Source organism: Marmota flaviventris, chromosome 1, assembly GCF_047511675.1.
Source record: "Marmota flaviventris isolate mMarFla1 chromosome 1, mMarFla1.hap1, whole genome shotgun sequence".
In the NCBI taxonomy this organism is placed as follows: domain Eukaryota; kingdom Metazoa; phylum Chordata; class Mammalia; order Rodentia; family Sciuridae; genus Marmota; species Marmota flaviventris.
In genome coordinates this window covers 210,795,310-210,816,025 of record NC_092498.1, presented here as the reverse complement: position 1 = coordinate 210,816,025, position 20,716 = coordinate 210,795,310, and the positions used below count along the sequence as shown (strand labels likewise).

At 47.4% G+C, this 20,716-nt stretch overlaps 1 protein-coding gene across 2 annotated transcripts; it reads left to right on the top strand.

Annotated features, from left to right (window-relative positions):
- Window positions 1-5,305: 5,305 nt before the first annotated feature.
- On the top strand, window positions 5,306-19,702 carry LOC114107865 (zinc finger protein 791-like). Of its 2 annotated transcripts, XM_071602353.1 has the most exons (5): window positions 5,306-5,397; window positions 11,268-11,394; window positions 15,692-15,752; window positions 17,102-17,301; window positions 18,121-19,702. In XM_071602353.1, exons 1-5 carry the CDS (start codon window positions 5,371-5,373, stop codon window positions 18,657-18,659), a joined length of 954 nt encoding a protein of 317 aa, XP_071458454.1. In that variant the 5' UTR covers window positions 5,306-5,370; the 3' UTR covers window positions 18,660-19,702. The 2 variants fall into 2 exon arrangements, with proteins under 2 accessions (XP_071458454.1, XP_027811134.2); XM_027955333.3 differs by having other exon boundaries at window positions 17,102-19,702.
- Window positions 19,703-20,716: the final 1,014 nt, after the last annotated feature.

The window sequence follows — 20,716 nt, the reverse complement described above, 5'->3', positions numbered from 1 at the left end:
CTCACACATGCTAGGCAAGTGCTCTACCACTGAGCCATAGCCCCAGTCCTCCCTTATTTCTTGATGGACACCAGGGAGCCAATATTGTTTGGTGGTGACTACTTGGAGAGGGGCAGGCAAAATAGCAGGAATGGCTGGGGACTGTGAACAGCAGGTAGGGAGGGGGTGGGCGGCCTTGGTTCTTCATCACCATGTTCTTGTTCTTTCGTTTTATAATCAGGTCTGGTTCCTCCATCTCTTGAGTACCTGGCCTTACTTCACAACCAAGATTATCCTGCTTTGATCCCCACCTAAAGATTGGAGTAAGGGAAGTGGACGGCCAGTTTCCTCCTGCTTGATGCCCCCCAACACACACACACACACACATTCTTGAAAGTTCTTCTTAGTTCAACTTCAGAAACATTTTAGGCACTGACTTGTGTGGACCTCCATATCTGGGGATCTAGTTCGGTGGGAGAACTCTGCTTTTCATGTGCAAAGCCCTGGGTTCAGTCCCAGCACTGCCAAAGAAAAAAAATAGTGTCTTTTAAAAAACCTGCAAACATTAAGAGTCTAAGTTCTATATGTTGCTCTACCAAGTTAATAAAGCCTACAGAGAGTTGTGGGAACCCCAATTCATAGCCAATCAGTCGGAAGTTCTGGAGGCCCAGACTTGTGACTGGTGTCTAAAATAAGAGAACAGAGCTGGGCTTGGTGGTGTGAGCCTTTCACCTCTACTGAAGCCAGAATTAAAAGAGGCAGTTGGTATAGTTAGGGAAATTGAGTCAGCGCCAATCTAGAAGGCCAATTTGAGTGAGTCCTGGAAGTTGGAGAGGGATTGAAATGTTAATGCCTTCTGACCCCTTCCTCCACCCTTCTAAGATAACCTGCCCCAGCTCCAACCTGTTGCTAAGGTAACCCTACCCAGAGATTGTCCCTCCCTACAGGGAGTTGTTAATTATGCCCCCTTCCTGCCCAGATCACTCCAACTTGGCCCCTCTAGCTCATCTGCTTCTCGCCTTTTGGTTAGCCCACTGAGCATCTCCTGGGCCTAGTCGGTAGGCAGGAAAGAGAGAGATAGGGGGAAGAGAGCAGGAGAGAAAAGGAAGCCTAAGATATATAAAAAAGGCAAAACCCCTCACTTCCTGGGATACCAGGATACCAGCAATGGCCCTCTTCTCCCTCCTGGAAGAAGTCTCTGTTACCCCTTTTTATTTTTTAAATTTAATTTAATTTTTTAAGTATTTACCTGTCCAAGATCTTATTAGCAGGACCGTAGTGGCCAGTCGCAGAAGAGAAGGTGGGGGCGGGGGGAGAGAGAGAGAGAGAGAGAGAGAGAAGAGAAGAGAAGAGAGGGAGAGAGAGAGGAAGAGAGAGAAGAGAGGGGGGAGAGAGAGAGAGGGGAGAGTAAGAGAGCGAGCATGAACAGGGTGTTGATATTTATGGGCTAAACGTGGGGTGAGGAAGAGCAAGGCAAGTGGGCTGCTACTTCTTCATGGGCCGAGAGTTCGAGCCCCTTCAGGGATTGGAGGTGTGCCATTCAAAGTTCGCGCCATCCACAGTGATTGGAGGTGACGGTTGGTGCACCATTCAGTGCGTCATGGACCTGAGCTCCCGGAAGAGGAGCGCTCCGGGCACCATCTTTACCAACATTCCTCCCTTTTTTGTTTTGGTTTGGGGGCATTGTACTCCATCAGGCTACTTCCTGCTGAGTAGGGGCATCGTTTAGAGGGAGGGAGGGAGGGAGGTCAGTTGGTTGGAGAAGGAGGGCCAGGAGGCCCCATATCCATGCACTGAAGGCATGGATTTCCTCCGGGGAGAAGTCCATGAATGTGCCCTGCAGCTATGAAAAGAAACAGCATTAATTTCTGGCATGTCGTCCAGTCTGTAGGCTGGTAGAAAAGGCCAATGCCCAGGAGAAGGCAGATATATAAAGCTGAAAGCCAGGGGCTTATTTTTTTGGCATGGTGGGGTAGAGATGGCCCTTTGGTGGAGTTGTCATTCGGTATCTTCATCTTTCAGCACTCGGTGGAGGTTTCTTGGGATGACTGGATGTGCATGTCGTCCGGCTCATTGGCAAGTAGCTGGTAATCCCTGAGGAGGAGCAACCTGCAGGCTGGTGGTGGATGTCAGGCAGGTGATCAGAGGAGTGGACCACGACAGGAACGGTTGGGCTCGGAGTTTGGGAACGGGGTTCTGCCTTGAGTGACGGGGATCCCCGTCCAGGGTTTCAGCACCAATGTTAGGAACGGTGGCAAAGCTCCGGAAACTCAACAAGCCAAAACAACTGTTTACCTGCCCGAGATCTTATTAGCAGGACTGTAGCGGCCAGTAGCAGAAGGGAAGGGGGGGGGGAGAGAAGAGAGAGAGAGAGAGAGAGGAAGAGAGGGAGAGAGAGGAAGAGAGGGAAGAGAGAAAGAGAGGGGAGAGAGAGAAGAGAGGGAGAGAGAGAGGAAGAGAGGGAAGAGAGAGAGGAGGGGGGAGAGAGAGAAGAGAGGGAGAGAGAGAGGAGAGGAGGAGAGGGGGGAGAGAGAGAGGAGAGAGAGGGGAGAGTAAGAGAGTAAGAACTATGTTACCCCTTTTTAAATAAACCCTGCCTCAGCATGCTTCTTTATTTTTTTTTTTTTTTTGAGAGAAAGAGTTTTAACATTTTTAGTTTTCGGCGGACACAACATCTTTGTTTGTATGTGGTGCTGAGGATCGAACCCTGGCCACACACATGCCAGGCGAGCACGCTACCGCTTGAGCCACATCCCCAGCCCTCAGCATGCTTCTTTAATGTTACACTTCAACATGTGATGGGGAGCAGAACTTGTCACCAGTAACCAGAAAGCTTGGGCAACTTAACAAAACACTGTCTCAAAATAAAAGGTTCAGTGACAGAGTGCTTGCCTAGTATGTGTTAGGCCTGCATTCAATAAATAGTATTCAAAACAAAACAAAAAAACTTATTTTTCTAAAAGGTCTATGATCTCCCAAGATAAGTTGCTTTCCACCTGTAACATTCAAGCTCTGCACAATCATGATGTTCTATTCAGCCCAAGGTCAAATGTCTGTAGAATCTTGCGGGGTGCCATGGCACATGCCTGTAATCCCAGTGGTTGGGGAGCCTGAGACTGGGGGAGTTCAAAGCCCGCCTCAGCAATGGGGAGGCACTAAGCAACTTAGTGAGACCCTGTCTCTAAATAAAATACAACATAGTTCTGGGGATGTGGTTTAGTTGTTGAATGCCCCTGAGTTCAATCCCCAGTACCCAAAAAAAAAAAAAAAAAAAGTCTGTAAATCTCAAGAGTTTCAAGCCTAGCATGATGGCACACACCTGTATTCCCAGCAGTTCAGAAGGCTGAGGCAGGAGGATTGCAAGTTCAAAGACAGCCTCAGCAATTTAGCGAGACCACGTTTCTAAATAAAGTGCAAAAAGGGCTGGGAATTTGGCTCAGGGGCTAAACACCCCTGGGTTCAGTCCCTGGTGCTAACTAACTAACTAAATAAATAAATCAGCTCACAGTGTTGTAGAGACAAATGAGGGTGCCTAGGCAAGGCACCGAAGATAGCAGGAAACAGTTTTATTTGGCTTTAGCCAGGTTCACGGGGCACAGCTTTTGCTGTGATCAATCAATCCCCTGAACCCCGAGCTCAGGCAGTTTCAGAGTTTTATACCCAGCGTGTAAGGGGAGGGGCTCAGAAGTTCACAGTCTGCAGAAGTTCACAGAAAAGCAGCTTTTTCTTTCACTGTTCTGAGCAAGTTAACTCTTCAAGGACAACACCTGAGATGGGGAGAGCTTCTTCTCCCCTTTCTTTCCTCCCCCTGACAGCTGTTACCATGGAGCCCAATTGTGACTTATCTTAAAAAACACAGACATCTCTGTGAAGCCCAGCTCAAGGCCAGAGGCCTTGTTTGCACATTTCTACAAACTACTATACTGGATGCGTTTGTGAAAAACTAGTAAGGGGGTGTCCAGCACCTGGAGTGCTGGCATCTTCCCGGCCAGTGGCCAAGTAAAACAGGGCGACATGAACATAGAAAGTTTATCTACATTGAAATCTTTTGTAGAGACTCTTTTGCTGACATTCCTAAAATCAGCCATGGTGAAGATTTCTGGAGAAGCCCAGTTAAGACTTTTCTGTGGAGAAAGCGGGTGCCACTACAACAGATCACTCTCAATCTAACATGGCACTTCCCTGACATGTAGGAGTCTCTGGGGTCAGTCCCCAGTGTGGCAAAAATAAACTGCTCCAAAGTAAGCTTTCTTCCCATGTAAAATGTACACCTGAGGTGTTTTTGTTGTTGTTGTTTGTTTTTGTGGTGCTGGGGATTGAACCCAGGGTGCCTTGTCTTGTGCATGCAAGGTAACAACTGAGTCATATCCCCAGCCCCTATACTTGGGGGATTTATTGAACATTTCTCATGGTGTGATTGCTTTACGAAGTGTCCCTGAGATACTGCTAGTTACCGGTGACTAGTTCTGCTTCCCCACATGTTGAAGTATAACATTAGAGAAGCAGCCAAGGCAAGCATATAAAGCAGGGTTTATTTAAAAGGGGGCAACCTAGATAAGGAGGAAAAGGCAGGAGAACAAAGGAAGCCTAGGACATCTAAAAAGGGCAGAACATCTCGCTTCTTTGGCCCCCTTCTCCCTCCAGGGAGAAATCTATGCTACCCCTTTTAAAACAAACCCTGCTTTGTATGCTTGCCTCTACGTGCTTCTCTAATGTTCCAACTTCACCCTGTGGGGAAGCAGGACCAGCGGTACCAGTGGGTTGGCCAAAGGTGAGAAACAGGTGGGCTGAAGGGGGCAAGGCAGGATGGAGCAGCCTGGTTACCTTAGCAACAGGTTGGAGCAGGGGCAGGTGATCTAGATAGGGTGGAGGAGGGCTCTGAAGGCATTCAGTTCCTCAGGGGGCAGCCTCCAACTTCCCAGACTCACTCATGTTGGCCTCCTTGATCTGACCTGGCTCTCTGTAGCAGACCTGGGTGACCCTCTAGTTCTGTACTTGCTCCCCAGTGGGTGGCTCCTCAAGGGATCCCAACACCTGGAGGGGGACTAGGCCTGGGCTTTCCTGGGCACACCTCTGTCCCCGCGCTCCAGCAGCTGCGGGAAGATCCCAGCGTCCCGCCCTCGGGGTGAACAATTCCGCTTTAAGGTTAAAAGGGCAGGAGGGAAGAGGTCCCCAACAGACCCCGTGGGGGACCACTCAGCTAGGTGACCTCCCCTACTGTCAATCAGGCAAAGAGGGCGCCTCCGGGAAGGAGGGTGTGGCCACGCTACGCAAGGCGCCTTGGTGTCGCCGTGCGCTTCCGCCGCAGTCCACCGCGCGTGCCTCGCCGCCGCGGAGCGCTCGGGTGGCGGTGCGGAGGCGTGGGCGGCCCCGGCGGGCGGCGAGGGTAGGATGCCGCGACCGCCAGGCCGGGAGATGGTAAGTGTGGGGCCGGGCCCTGGGGCGGGGGACTGCCCGGCCGGGTCCGCGCTGGCGGCCGAGTCCGCCCTCTGTCCCTACGGCCGCAGGGTGGGGCGGGGTGGGCAGCGGCGACCCTGTGTCCCTCCCGCCCCGCCCCGCGCGCCCCTCCCTGGGCGGCTCCGCGATTGTGTGGCGCCCGCCAGGGTCGCGGGGACCTTGACTCGCGTGTGCGGCGCGCGCGGGAGGAGCAGGGGCGGGGTCCGAGCCTCCTCTCTCCCCCGAGTGTCAGCTTCCCACCGAGTCTTCCGAAGATGTGGGCAGCGCTGGCTCGGATTTAGTCTGCTGCCCTAACCTGGCTCTGTCTAGGGCTGACATTAAGTCCTTAAATTTCCAGATCCTTCCCCGCATTTCCAGATGTCGCCTTCCGATCCCCAACGCAATGCATCGTCTATCCCCGTTGATCCTCCGTGGTGCGTTTCAAACCCACGCAGCATTTTAATAACGTTTTCCCCCCCACAGAGCTGTGGATTGCGCTTCTTCAAAAACTCATGTCTAGTTTGTGGACATGTCACATGAAAGGAGAGCAGAGAATAACCATCTGGAACCACTTGTACAGAATCCATGTGTCTCTGGTAGTATGTTTCCTGGACACAGCCATCCTAGGGGGATTCCTTTGGATTGAGGTGGCTCTTGGCAAAATCCTGGTGATGTGTCCTTTCAAGCATTCCCTGGCCTTGCAACCATGGACATATTTATTCTCTTATTTGAGTACCGGGTTTTTATTTTTGGTACTGGGGATTGAACACAGGGGCATTCGACCACTGAGCCACATCCCCAGCCCAATTTTTGGACTTTATTTTGAGACAGCGTCTCACTGAGTTGCTTAGCTTCTTGCTAAATTGCTGAGGCTGGGGCTGAGGTTGTGGCTCAATGGTAGAGCGCTCACCTAGGCGTGCGAGGCTGTGGATTCAATCTTCAGCACCACATAAAAAAATAAATAAATAAATTGCCAAAGCTGTCTTTGAACTTGCAATCCTCCTGCCTCAGCCTCCCAAGCCCAGGCGTGCACCAGTCATTTTTAAATAGATGTAAAATGTATTCAGTAACTAAAGTTTAAGAGATAGTCTACAATATTCCAAAGAGACTAGAAAGGGAATATGAAAAATAAAATATTCCCTGGGCCCAGGATGTAACTCAGGCAGAGCACTTGCCTAATGTGCAAGGCCAGGGTTTAATGCCCAGAACTGGGAGGGGGGGGGGGGAATACAATAAAGTAAAATATTTCAATATAACTTTGTATTTATTTAAAAAATTCTTGTTTCCATTTGTTTCGCCTCTTAGCACGTAAGTCCCTGAGATCTGTTATTTTATTTTATTCATATATTTATTGGGTCCTGGGGAACCTAGGGCCTCCCACATGCCAAGCAGGTATTCAGCTACACCCCCAGCCCCAACACCTAGCTGTGTTCAAGTATGATTGATAGTTTAGCAAACCATTTCTTGCTGTGGAAATCATTAACTTACATCTTCATTTTCTGAAAGTAATACTTGTGGGTTACAAAAGTGTCTTACATTTTTCTTGCTTTCTTTACATGTGAACACTAGATTTGAGTAATTTTACCAGATTCTTAAACATTTGTGTTTTTGTCATTTAAAGTTGTCAGTAGTGCAGGGGGCACAGTGGTGCATAGTTGTAATCACAGCAACTCCGGATACTGAGACAGGAGGATTGCAAATTCAAGGCCAGCCTCAACAATTTAGTGAGGCCCTAACCAATTTAGCAAGACCCTGTCTCAAAAATGTAAAAAAGGAGGGGCTGGGGATATAGAGTGCTTGCCTAGCATGCAGAAGGGCCTGGGTACAATCCCTAGCACCACCAAAAAAGAAAAAAAAAATTCTTTTAAAGAAGTAGGGTTGTGGCTCAGTGGGGAAGTACCTCTGAGTTCAGTCCCCAGTACCAAAAATAAATAAATAAATTGTCAGTAGTGGTTCAAAACTATGTGATCAGGGAGCAGAGGCCCCAAGGTCAGTTACTCCAAGCTAAAGCCGAACTTCCAGCTTAATGGAAGGCCAGTGTGTCTATTTGGGAGCCTCCCTACAAGTCTTAGCCTGTTCACAGCCCATCACACAAAGGAGCCCTTTGTGCTGAGAAAAGTGGCTGAACCCTGGAAAGCTGAGAATCCACAGGCCCATGCAGTTGGGGAGTGAGGGGAGGATGAAGCCCTCTCTCAGGTTTAGCGGTTTTTAAATTTTGTTTACTTTGAGATGGGGTCTTGGGCTGGGGATGTAGCTCAGTGGTAGAGCACTTACCTAGCATGCATAAGGCTCTGGTTCCGTCCCCAGTGCCCCTAAAAAAAAAAAGAAAAAGAAGAAAGATGAGACAGGGTGTCTCTTTGTTATGGAAGCCTGGCCTTGAACTCTTGGGCTCAAGCAATCTTCCTTCCTTAGCCTCCCAAGTGACTTGGACTATAGGCCTACAACCCAGTTTTGAGGGACCTTTGTTTGTTTCTGGACCCAGGGATTGAACTTAGGACCCAGGGGCACTCTTACCACTAAGCTACATCCCCAGCCCTTTTTATTATTTTTTTAAATTTTGAGACAGGGTCTTGCTAGGTTGCCCACACAGGCCTCCAACTTGCAATCCTCCTGCCTCAGCCTCTGGAATAGCTGGGATCACATGCATGTGCTGAGGATCAAACCCAATGCCTCACACTTGCTAGACAAGTGCTCTCTCACTGAGCTACAGACCCAGCACTGAGAAGTTCATTTTTAATTTTTAGTTAGGCTTTTTCTTTTCTTGTTTTTTTTGTTTTGTTTTTGTTTCTGTTTTTTGCAGTGTTGGGGATCAACCTAAGGGACTTATTGCTCCGTACTCCCAGGCTCCTAAAGTCTTTGACACTTATAAATTGGTTTGACAAAATGTGGTCACTCCTGCCTTATGCCCTAGTTAATTAGTTATCATGGCCCCATGGAAGTTAAACAGGACCTTGAAAGATTAAGAATTATTATTGGGCTGGGATTGTAGCTCAGTGGTAGAGAGCTTGCCTAGCATGTGTGAGGCCTTGGGTTTGATCCTCAGCACCACATGAAGGTAAATAAATAAAATAAAATAAAGGTATTGTATCCATCTAAACTACTATATATATATATATATATATATATATATATATATATATATATAAAGAATTATTATTAAAAACTATTTCACCCCCACCAGGCACGGTGGCATACTTCTGTAATCCCAGCAGCTAGGGATGCTGAGACAGGAGGATTGTGAGTTCAAAGCCAGCCTCAGCAAATGAGAGGTGCTAAGTAACTCAGTGAGACCCTGTCTCTAAATAAAATACAGAATAGGGCTGGGGTTGTGGCTCCGTGGTCGAGTACACCTGAGTTCAATCTGCAGTATCAAAAAAAAAAAAAAAAAAAATCATGAAGAGGTGATTATTCCTACTGTTCCACTGTTCCTTTTCTTTTTGGTACTGGAAATTGAACCCAGGGAGTGCTTTACTACAGAGCTACATCCCAGTAATTTTTACTTTTTTTATTTTGAAACAGGGTCTGAGTTGCTTAGGGGCCTTTTGCATTGCTGAGGCTGGCTTTGAACTTGCAATACTCCTGCCTCAGCTTCCCAGGCATTATGGGTGTGTGGCACTATACCCAGAATCTTTTTTTAAATTTTATTTTATTGGTTCTTCTTAGTTATACATGATTAGTCCTTTTTTTTTTTTTTTTTTTTTTGGTACCAGGGAATGAACTCAGGGGCACTCGGCCACTGAGCCACATCCCCAGCCCTATTTTGTATTTCATTTAGGGACAGGGTCTCACTGAGTTGCTTAGGGTCTCGCTAAGTTGCTGAGGCTGGCCTTGAACTCTCAGCCTCCCGAGCCGTTGGGATTACAGGCATGCACCAGCACGCTCCGCTTCGACGAGTCCATTTTGATAAAATTATACAAGCATAGAATATATCTTATTCTAATTAGGACCCCTTTCTTCTGGGTAGCACTATGGTGGAGTTCACGTAGGTAATTTCATATACAGGAAAATTATGTATTTTTTTATTCTACTTTCTATTCCTGTCCCCCCTCCTTCCTTCCCTTCTCCTTTGTCTGATCTACTGAACTCCCCCCCCCACCTTAGCTTCCACATATCAGTGAAAGCATTCGACCTTGGTTTTTTGTGATGGGCTTGTTTCACTTAGCATGATATTCTCTGCGCCCAGCATCTTGATTAAATTCCTGTAATTATCTGGTGTCCGGAGGGCTGCTCACTCCACGACTCCTGGGAAGACACTGTTGGGCCTCTCAGCTCCCACGGCACCCTCTGGGTTCTTTCCATGCTTCTGTGGCAGCACAGGCTTTTACAGACGTGGTCTAAGCCGCTGTATGCTGTGGCACGTGGGCTCTTCTGGAATGAGCAGCTTCCACAAAAGGCCAGAGGCTGGGAGTAGCCTTCAGACAGGTGCACGGTGTGTTCAGACGCCTTCCCTAGAGAAGCACCGGAGGGTAGACTCCTGAGGGGAGAAGCCACCGTGCTGGGGTGGAACCCAGGGCCTCGTGAACGCTGGGCGGCCACTCTACCATGGAGCTACCTGTAGTTATGTTTAACAAGGTCTCAGTAGTTTCTTTGCCTCCGTATGTTTTGAACGTGCTACTACCTGAGCCCTAGGCCACTCACTCACTCATCTGTGCTCATGGTTATGCTGTTGGGGTTTTATGTTTATTTTGTGCTTCGTGAAAAGTGCTACTCTTATTTTTATTTTAGTCTCCCAGCGCAAATGCACAGCAAATTCTCTGGAAAAAAAAAAACTGCTGGATTATGGTCAAGTTGAAATCTATAGGAAAAGGGAAATGTATCAGTTGACTCTTTCTCCTTTTCTACATGAGTTCTCTTACAACCATCAACTCAGCAACTCAGGAGGCTGAGGCAGGAGGATCGCAAGTTCAAAGCCAGTCTCAGCAACTTAGCAAGACCCTTTCGCAAAATAAAAAATAAAAAGGGTTGGGACCAGGGTTGTGGCTCAGCGGCGGAGCACTCACCTAGAACATGCGAGGGCCTGTGTTCGATCCTCAGCACCACATAAAAATAAATAAATTAAATAAAGGGGACTGGGGATGTGGCTCAAGCGGTAGTGCGGCCCGGGTTCGATCCTCAGCACCACATACAAACAAAGATGTTGTGTCCGCCGAAAACTAAAAAAATAAATATTAAAAAAAAAGAAATGAGATGAGGGCTGGGGTTGTGGCTCAGTGGTAGAGCGCTCGCCTAGCACGAGCAGGCCCCGGGTTCGATTCTCAGCACCACATAAGAATAAAGGCATTGTATTGTGTCCATTTATACCTAAAAATAAAGAAATAAATATTTAAAAAAAAGAAATGAGATGAAAAAATTTCTCACACATACAAAAGAAATCGATGAAAAGGGTTTCTCTCATTTTTCCAAGTTTCCCCCTCCCATTTTTGTACTGGATGTTGAACCCAGAGGCACTCAACCACTGAGCCACATGTCCAGCCCTTTTTGTCTTTTATATTGAGACAGCATCTCCCTAAGTTGCTGAGGCTGGCCTTGAACTTGAAATCTCCGGCCTAAGTCTCTTGAGTCACTGGGATGACAGGCATGCACCACCACTCCCAGCTTCTTTCAAGCTCAACTAGACATTTCCATTAGGAACCTGTAGGACTTGGCAGTGACCATAATAAAATGTAGCTGTAAGTCCATTGTTCCAGGCGCTCTTGACTTACAGAAGTGTGGACAGAGACAAACTGATGACCAAGGCAAAATAAATAAATAAATAAATGTTTTGAATTGTGTGTGAATTTAGGAATTTGAGTTCAGGCCTCCAGCCCTGGAAATCTCACTCCTTATCTGTGCATGTGTGTGGGATGTTGTAGGACTCGGTGGTCTTTGAGGACGTGACTGTGAACTTCACCCAGGAGGAGTGGGCTCTGCTGGATCCTTCGCAGAAGAAACTCTACAGAGATGTGATGCAGGAAACCTTCAGGAACCTGGCCTCTGTCGGTAAGGGTGACATCATCCTTTCCCTTGGTTAGGAGTTAAAAACAACCCATCTGGTCCTGTGATGATTATTTGGCACCTTTGCTGTGGTTTCCATACTTAGGGACTCTTTGGGGGTGGGCTTAATGGGAAGGTCATGCCTGGGTGGGCAGGTGCTGATTTTCAAAATGGGCTCATAACGAGCTGATTTACAGTCTGATTAGTCTTTGCTCAATCTTGTAAAAAAAAAAAAAAATTCAGGCATTTTATCAGACAAGGTCCTATTAAGAGCTCTACGATGAATGTAAGGAGAGGTCCCATCAACGGGAGCAGCCAGGGGAGAGTCTGACCCAAAAGGTCCCAGGGAGGTGACTGCTATTGCTCCCAGGGGTGTTTCTCGACGCTCCCCCAGAGCTCCGCTGTTTTTCCTGGGATTATTCAGATTCGTAGGTGGAGTAACAGCATTCCTCTCCTAAAAAGACCCAAGCGCCTCCCTTCCCTGCCGTTAGTAAGTCAGTGGCTCTCCTATTTTGGAGACCTACGTTGGCTGAGGAGGTCCCTTGGATTTGAAGAGACCCCAGGGAGTCTGCCACCTGCTCAAAGTCCTCCTTCAGTTCTTGGGAGAGTTTACAGTAAAGACAGTGGCTGTACCAATTCCTGCTACCCCGTGCCAGTGCTGCCAATATGCCCGATCCAATGAGGACTGGCGCAAGGATTGGTCTTTTGCATCTGGGACATTGAAGTGGAGTCCAGGAGCGGGAGGAGAGGGTCAGTTCAACCTCCCCCTCAGAGTATCTGGTTATATGGGGCGTGAGGAGGACAGGGAGGCAGAAGGTGGGAATAGGGGGTGTCAGGCAGCGAAGAATGGGACATCTGCAGAGGAAGAAGGTGCCAGGCTGGCTCTGAGGTGACATTGTTAGTTGTGTTGCCCAGGGAACCCTTAGGTGGCATGGTGGATAGAGACATAGGGTGGGGGAGGGTGCCCAAAGTAGGAGACATGGGAATAAAGCAGTTCAGGGGAATTACTTGAGGAGTGGTGAAGAGAGAGGTTGGATTGGAAGTCCACGGAGAGGGACAGGGTTTGCTGTCCGTGAGCCGTGGGACGCAGAGCCCGCCAGCTGAAGTATAGGAGGGTTAGAATTGTCGAGGAGTTGTAAGGTTGTGTTGAGAAACGTGAGCAGGTGTGGGCTACTCGGGGCCAAAGAAAGAAGCAATGTGGTGTCTGTATGGGGAATGGATTGGCAAGAAGAGGAGAGAGAGAGATCTGTGGCCACCGGGGTAGATTCCATATTGGGGAAATGAAAGGTGAAGGAGGCTTGAAATTTTGAGAGATTTCTTCCCATTAAGGGAGTGGGGCGATGAGGTTCAATTAAAAAGGAATGTCTGGGTGTGGTGGCTCACGCCTGTAATCCCAGCAGCTAGGGAGGCTAAGGCAGGAAGACCTGAAGGCTGAGGCAGGAGGATAGTGAGTTCAAAGCCAGGCTCGGCAATTTAGCGAGGCACTAAGCAACTCCGTGAGACCCTGTCCCTCAATAAGATACAAAATAAGGCTGGGGATGTGGCTCAGTGGTCGATTGCCCCCGAGTTCAATCCTCAGTGGCACCCCCCCCCATAAAAAAAAACAGTCAAAAGGACTGGGCAGGAGGCGTCCCCTCAGTGCTGCATGTTGGAGGAGTTGTCCTGCGTGGGTTGACGATAGAGGTTTGAAACACTGAGTTGGTCCCCCCAAATTGGGGCAAAGTTGAGAAAGTTTCTCACGTATCAATGAGGAAAGAGATTGGCCTACCTTCAACAGTGGCAGTTACCCTAGGCTCCCGGTGGGTGATGGTGGGTGATGGTCATCGGGGCGGAGAGTCCTGGGCACCTTCAGTCTTGAGAGGCCAGCCCTATGAGGTTAGTTAGGGAGAATGAAGAGGGAGGATTTGGCCCCTCACCTCACTGTTGGAAGGACGGTCGACTCCCCAGTGTCCGTCCCTTTTGAGTTTAGGGCAAGGGCCAGATGGTGGTTGGAGATTAGGGCACACATGGGCACAGTGTCCTTCCCAGACAAGGTCCAGGAGGTGCCCTGTAGTGTCCTTTGTTGGAAACTACACCCTTGGGTTTGTCTTGCGGGGCCTGTGCCAGAAGTTGAAATTTGGCTTTATCTCTTTTTATCTATTTTTTGTTGCTCTTCTCTATAATTAAAACCTTAAAGGCAGCTTTAAGAATGGTTGATTGGGGGCTGGGGTGGTGGCTCAGTGGCAGAGCGCTTCCCTCACATATGTGAGGCACTGGGGTTGATCCTCGGCACCACATAAAAATAAATAAACAAAGATTAAAAAATACCATATGCTGGTAGCTTATAAGGAATAAAAATTAGGAAAAAAAAAAGAATGGTTAATTGGGGCATTTGGGGGCCTTCCTCTCTCTAACCTGTTAATTTTTTTTTGAATGTCTGGGGCAGATTGGGAAATAAAATGAGTCACTGGGGTGATAGCACCACTTGGGGATTATGGGTCTACTTTAGTGTAGCGTTGAAGAGCTTCTGTAGGGTGGGAGAGAAATTGGGCTGGATTCTCACTAGGTTCTTGAGTAATTTCTTAAGCTTATCAAAATTATCTGCATGCGCTTGGGTGGGGGCTCAAATCCTCTGCCTCTCCTCCAGGAGGGGGTAGAAGAGAGGATGATATCGATGTCATGCCGTATCAGATCATAGGACTACATACTGGAATTCTTTAGTGTAGAAATCCGGGGTCTATACTACAGGAACCTAGATGTTTCTCAGTGAGCGAACAATGCTCTGGGCTCCAGCTACCTCCCGTAGTGACGGGAGGGGGGCTGCTGAGGCCGAAGGTGGGGCCCAGGAAAGCAGGTATGAGGAGGGGAGAAAGAAGAAGGAGAGGCCCGAGGAGGAGGTGTGGTGTTGAGATCCAGAGAAAGGGAAGGGAGATGAAGGACGAGTGGGACAGGGAAGACGGGTCCAGTGGGTGCTGAAGGTGTGGCTGGGGAAGGCAATAGAGAAGCACAGGGTGGAGGTAGAGGAAGGGAAGAGTGATCCTGTGGGTCAAAAGAGGGAAAATTACAGCCAGGTGTGGTGGCTCACGCCTGTAATCCCAGCATCCTGGGAGGCTGAGGCAGGAGGATCGCGAGTTCAAAGCCACCCTCAGCAACAGTGAGGCACGAAGCACTCAGTGAGACCCTGTCTCTAAATAAAATACAAAACAGGGCTGGGGATGTGGCTCAGTGCCCTGAATTCAATCGCCAGTACCCCCCCCCACTCCCCGCTCAAAAAAAAAATCGCTAGGTTTGGGAGGGGAAAGGGTTAAGGGAGAGAGAGCAAGGAGGACCTGTGCAGGGAGCAGGACTGACCCAGAGAGGGGTGAAAGAGAAGGGAATCTCTGTCCACTTGCCCCCGCGGTGACAGAAGTTGCATAAGTCCTGTATACGGTGGGATTGAAAGTCCCATTCTCAGCCAAGAGGAGTCATTATCTAACTTATATTGGGGCCAGATTGTGTTACAATACAAAACGAGACCAAAGGTTTTTGAGGAGACAGGTGGGAGTTGCAGGGAATCTTGGGTTGGGCAGATCCCTTGGCTGAGAGTTCTCAGGAGCCCGAGAAAGTCCCCACAACCTTTCTGATTTCCCACATAGAAGCAGACCATTGGTGAGGGTCGTCAGGGTCCTTGACAGGCCTGTGGCAGAAGCCAAGGGAGACCCTGACTCAGCACTGGGAGGGGAAGAGAGAAGGAGGGAGAGGGAGGGCATGCTCAGGGGCACCCTAGAGAGGTTCTGAGAACTCAAGGCCAGTAGAGAGGGAATGCTGTCAAGAGTCAAGTTCTGTGATGGGCCAGAAGCCAGAAGGCAAGAGGCAGAAACTCCCTGGGGTGGATACTGGCCAGGCAGGAGCAGGCATGGTCAAGGTAGCTCAGATCCCATGATGGGAGAGCCAGCAGGCAATGACCGTGGACCCCTCCTGGGTTTCAGCACCAGAACCTCAGGGTGGCTGGCACAGATATCCACAAGGGACACAGCTCTGAGTTCAAGCAAAGGTTTATTGACAGAGAATATCGGCCAGGCTGCCCTTCTGCCAGGCGCAGCAGCCTGCTGGGAAAACTTGCTAACTGTAGTCAACTAAGATGGGGAGGTTACACATAACCCTCTGGTCCTGTGATTGTTATGTGACGCTGTGGTTAGGGAGTCTTTGGGGATGGGCCTAATGGGAAGGTCATGCCTGGGTGAGCAGGTGCTGAGTTTCAAAGTGGAGTTACTTTGGCTTAGGGACCTAACATTTGCTATAATTTCTGATAACTTAGAACGATTTTTCTGGATCCATATTTTAGGAAATACATGGGAAGACTGGAAGATCAAAGATGAGTTCAAAATCCCAGGGAGAAATCTAAGGTGAGTTGTACATACCAGAGAAAGAGCCCCAGTAGGTATGATACTTTAGTATGATTTTTTTTTTTAAAGCAAGCAAACAAATTCAGCCTCAAATTGATTTTTTTCTTAGACATTTTCTTTCTTTCTTTCTTTTATTTTGTATTTGGACACAATATTTTTATTTTATTTATTTTTATGTGTGCTGAGGGTGCTAAGCAAGTGCTCTACCGCTGAGCTACAATCCCGGCCCTTTTCTTAGATGTTTTCACCAAAAGAAAAAAAAAAATTTTTTTCTTTTGTAGTGCTGGGCATTTAAGTCAGGGACTCTCTACCACAAAGCTACATCCCAGACCTTTTGTTGTTGTTGTTTTGTTTTTGTGTGGTACTGAGCTACTCTGTCACTGAGCTAAATCTCCCTTAACCCCTAGCTCTTATTATTTCTTATTTTGAGACAAGATCTCGCTAAGTTGCCCAGGCTGACCTCAGACTTGCCAAGACTAGCCTTAAATGTGATCCTTCTGCCTCAGCCCGTGGAGTAGCTGGGATCACAGGCGTGTGTCATTGTGCCCAGCCCCACTTTTTTATTTTGAGACAGGGTCTCACTAAGTTGCCCAGGCTGTCCTTGAACTTGAGACCCTCCTACCTCAGCTTCCCAGGAAGCTGGGATTACAGGTATGTAACTCTGTACCTAGCCCAAAAATGTTTTCTTAAATGACATGGATGGTTAATGTTTGAAAAATATCTTACTTGGAAATAGTGTTAAGAAACCATGTATATGAATATTGCTGTTTTGATAATAGCTGTAGAGAAGCTTATTGCAGAGAATTGAGTATATTCACTTTGTGTGCATGTGTGTGTGTATGTCTGGAAATCAGACTCAGGGCCTTACATATTCCAGTCAAGCATTCTATCACTGAGCCACATCCTCAGTCCGTTGTCTACCCACTTTCAAACAGTTCAGACAGGACTCGGGGGTGTAGCTCAGAGAGAGTGCCTGCCTAAAATGCACGAGGTCCAAGTTTCAATCCCATCACTTGAAAAAGTTCAGATTGCCGGGCGCAGTGGCACATGCCTGTAACCCCAACCACTTGGGAGGCTGAGACAGGAGAATTACGAGTTCAAAGCCAGCCTCAGCAAAAGCAAGGCACTGAGCAACTCTGTGAGACCCTGTCTCTAAATAAAATACAAAATAGGGCTGGGGATGCGGCTCAGTAGTTGAGTGCCCCTGAGTTCAATCCCCAGTGCCAAAAAAAAAAAAAAGTTCAGACAGGGCAGAAAAACTACAGGTGTTTCTGGAAATAATAAAAATGTAATTCTAATGTAAAATAATGATGAGCAGTCATTATTAATGTGCTTCTAATGTTTCTCAGAAGTCATATGGTGCAGAGACTCTGTGAAAGTAAAGGTGGTCAGTCTGGAGAAACTGTCAGCCAGATTCCAAATGTCAGCGTGACCAAGAAAACTTCTGGAGTAAAACCGTATGAATGTAACGTGTGTGGAAAAGTCTTCATGCTTCATTCATCCCTTACGAGGCACATCAGATCTCACCCTGGACACGAATTCTATGGATGTAAGTATGGAGACAAGCCTTACAAATGCAAGGAGTGTGGGATCACCTTCAGTTATCTCAAATCCTTTCAAAGACATGAAAGGACCCACACTGGAGAAAACCCCTATAAGTGTAAACAGTGTGGAAAAACCTTTATATATCACCAGCCCTTTCAGACACATGAACGGACGCATTTTGGAGAGAAACCCTATCAGTGTAAGCACTGTGGCAAAACTCTCAGATCTCCTAGTTCTCTTCGAATTCATGAAAGGATTCACACTGGGGAGAAGCCCTATGAATGTAAGAAATGCGGGAAGGCCTTCAGCTGTCCCAGTTCTATTCAAATACATGAAAGGACCCACACTGGGGAGAAACCCTATAAGTGTAAGGAATGCGGGAAAGCCTTCATTTCCCGAACAACTGTTCAAACACACATGATAACACACAATGGCAACAGACCTTACAAATGTAAGGAATGTGGGAAGGCATTCATTCGTCCCAGTTTTTTACGAGTACATGAAAGAATCCACACCGGGGAGAAACCCTACAAGTGTCAACAGTGTGGGAAAGCCTTCAGATGTTCCACTTCCGTTCAGATTCATGAAAGAACTCACACTGGGGAAAAACCCTACAAGTGTAAGGAATGTGGGAAAGCCTTCAGTGCGCGCCCAGCCTTTCGAGTACACATGAGGGTGCACACTGGTGAGAAACCCTATAAATGCAAAGAATGTGGGAAAGCCTTCAGTCGCCTCAGTTACTGTCGGATACATGAAAGGACTCACACTGGAGAAAAACCCTATGAATGTAAAACGTGTAGAAAAACCTTCAATTATCCTCTAGATTTGCAGATCCACGAACGAAATCACACTGGAGAAAAACCCTTCGAATGTAAAGAATGTGCCAAAGCTTTCATTTCTCTCGAAAACTTTCGAAGACACACGATAACGCACACTGGCGATGGACCTTACAAGTGCAGGGAATGTGGGAAGGCGTTCATCTTTCTCAGTGCGTTTCGGACGCACGAGAGAACCCACACTGGAGAGAAGCCTTATGAGTGTAAGCAATGTGGAAAAGCCTTCAGTTGTTCTAGTTACGTTCAGATACACGAGAGAACTCACACAGGAGAGAGGCCCTATGAATGCAAGCAGTGTGGGAAAGCCTTCATTTATCCCACAAGCTTTCAAGGGCACATGCGCATGCACACTGGAGAGAAACCCTATAAATGTGAAGAATGTGGCAAAGCCTTTAGTCTTCGCAGTTCCTTTCAAAGACACGAAAGAACTCACAGTGGAGAGAAACTTTTTGCATGTAAGCAATGTGGAAGAGCTTTTGCTTTGTCCACATCCTTGAACAAACACGTGAGGGTGCACCATAGATAGAAGCCCAGTGAACATGACTTGGGGAACGTCCACGATTCCAACAGATACCTTTCAGTCATGAAATTCCCACTGTGGAACTGTCCTGTGAATGAAAGTGATCGAGGAAGCTAGATGCAAGGTCATTCGTGTTGATGGGTCAGAAAATGCAAAATGTGTAACCATGAGTCAAAATATTTTTAAACCAGCTGTGGTGGCACACATCCGTAATCTTGGTCGAACTGAGTCAGTGTAATAAGGAAGTCCCCTTTGCTTTAACCTTACAAATAAGTCCTCTGATGCTCACCCATCAGTTGTTGTATCTTTTCCTGCTCTTGCTTCCTTGTTTCCATCTTACAAAATGCAGTGGTCTGGACTGAGGCTGTGGCTCAGTGGTAGAGTGCTTGCCTAGCACGTGTGAGGCACTGGGTTCGATCCTGAGCACCACATAACAAATAAAATAAAGGTATTGTGTCCATCTACAACTAAAAATATATATTTTTTCAAATATCCACTGGTCAGCCACTGTTGCCTGGCAATGAAAGACAATTCAATTTAAAACGTGTTGTGATTTGTGTGTGTGTTGGTGCTGCAGATCCAACCCAGGCCCTTGAGCATGCTGGGCAAGTGCTGTACCACTGAGCTACAACAGCTCTTGACTTTTTTTTTTTTAATATTTATTTTTTAGTTGTAGGTGGACACACAATATCTTTATTTCATTTTTGTGTGGTGCTGAGGATCAAATCCAGTGCCTCACACAAGCTAGGCAAGCTCTCTACCACTGAGCCACAACCCCAGTCCTTGACTTTGTCTTTGGCAATAGGAAATAAATACTCAGTCTTTGTCTCAGGTTCCTGGCACAGAGTTCCCAGGGGTATTAGAAGCACCTTTTTTATTCATGACAATTTCTTTTAAACCATATTTGAGGGCTGGGGTTGTGGCTCAGTGGTAGAGCGCTCGCATTGCATGTGTGAGACCCTGGGTTCGATCCCCAGCACCACATAAATACGTGAAATAAAGGTATTGTGTCCAATTACAACTAAAAAATAAATATTAATAAAAACATACTTGAAGGCTGGGAATATAGTTCGGTGGTAAAGCTGCCCCTGGGTTCTAACCCCAGTACCAAAGGAAGTAAAGAGAGCAGGGTTGGGGACACAGACTGGCACACAAAGAGCACCACGTGAAGATGAAGGAGAGACCAGTTTCATGCTGCTACAAGCCAAGGAATACCAAAGGTGACTAGATAACCACCATACAATAGGTGAAAGGTAAGAAAGGGATTCTCCTGACAGGTCCCGGGAGGGAACCAACCCTTCCCATACCCTGAGCTTGGACTTCTGGGTTCCAGAAAGGTAAGATGATAAATTTCTATTGTTTGAAAGCTACTAAGAGCTGGGCACAGTGGTGCACACCTGTAATCCCAGCAACTCAAGAGGCTGAGGCAGGAGGATCACAAGTTTGAGGCCTTAAGCAACTTAGTAAGACCCTGTCTCTAAATTAAAAAAAAAAAAAAAGGTTTGGGGATGTAGTGCAGTGGTAAGTGCTTCCGGGTTCAATCCCCAGTACCAAAAAAAGAAAAAAATAAGAGCTAAAAAACAGTAGCCCAAACCTGCAATCCCAGTGCTTTGCAAAGTTAAGGCAGGAGGATCACAAGATTGAGGCCAAGTGAGATCTTCTCAAAGTAGAAAGGAAGCCGGGTGGAGTAGAGAACATCTATTATATTCAGCACCTCTGGAGACCACAAGGAGGATCCCAAGTCTGAGGCCAGCCTGGGCAACTTGGTGACACTCCGTTTCACAATAGAAATGTGTGAGGCTGAGTCCATCCTCAGTGTTGTCAAAAAGAAAAAAAACAATTCTGGGATGTTCTTAATTAAGTTACAGGCCAGAGAATGGAGGAAGGAAAGAGACAACTTTAACTCACAGCTTCAAGCTAAAGAAAATGGAAAGAAAGAACCAGCAGAGTACTGAGCACAGTAGCACCCACCTATAGTTCCAGTGGCTGGGGAGGCTGAGGCAGGGGATCACAAGTTCAAAACCAGCATCAGCAATTTAGTGAAGCCCTAAGTAATTTAGTTA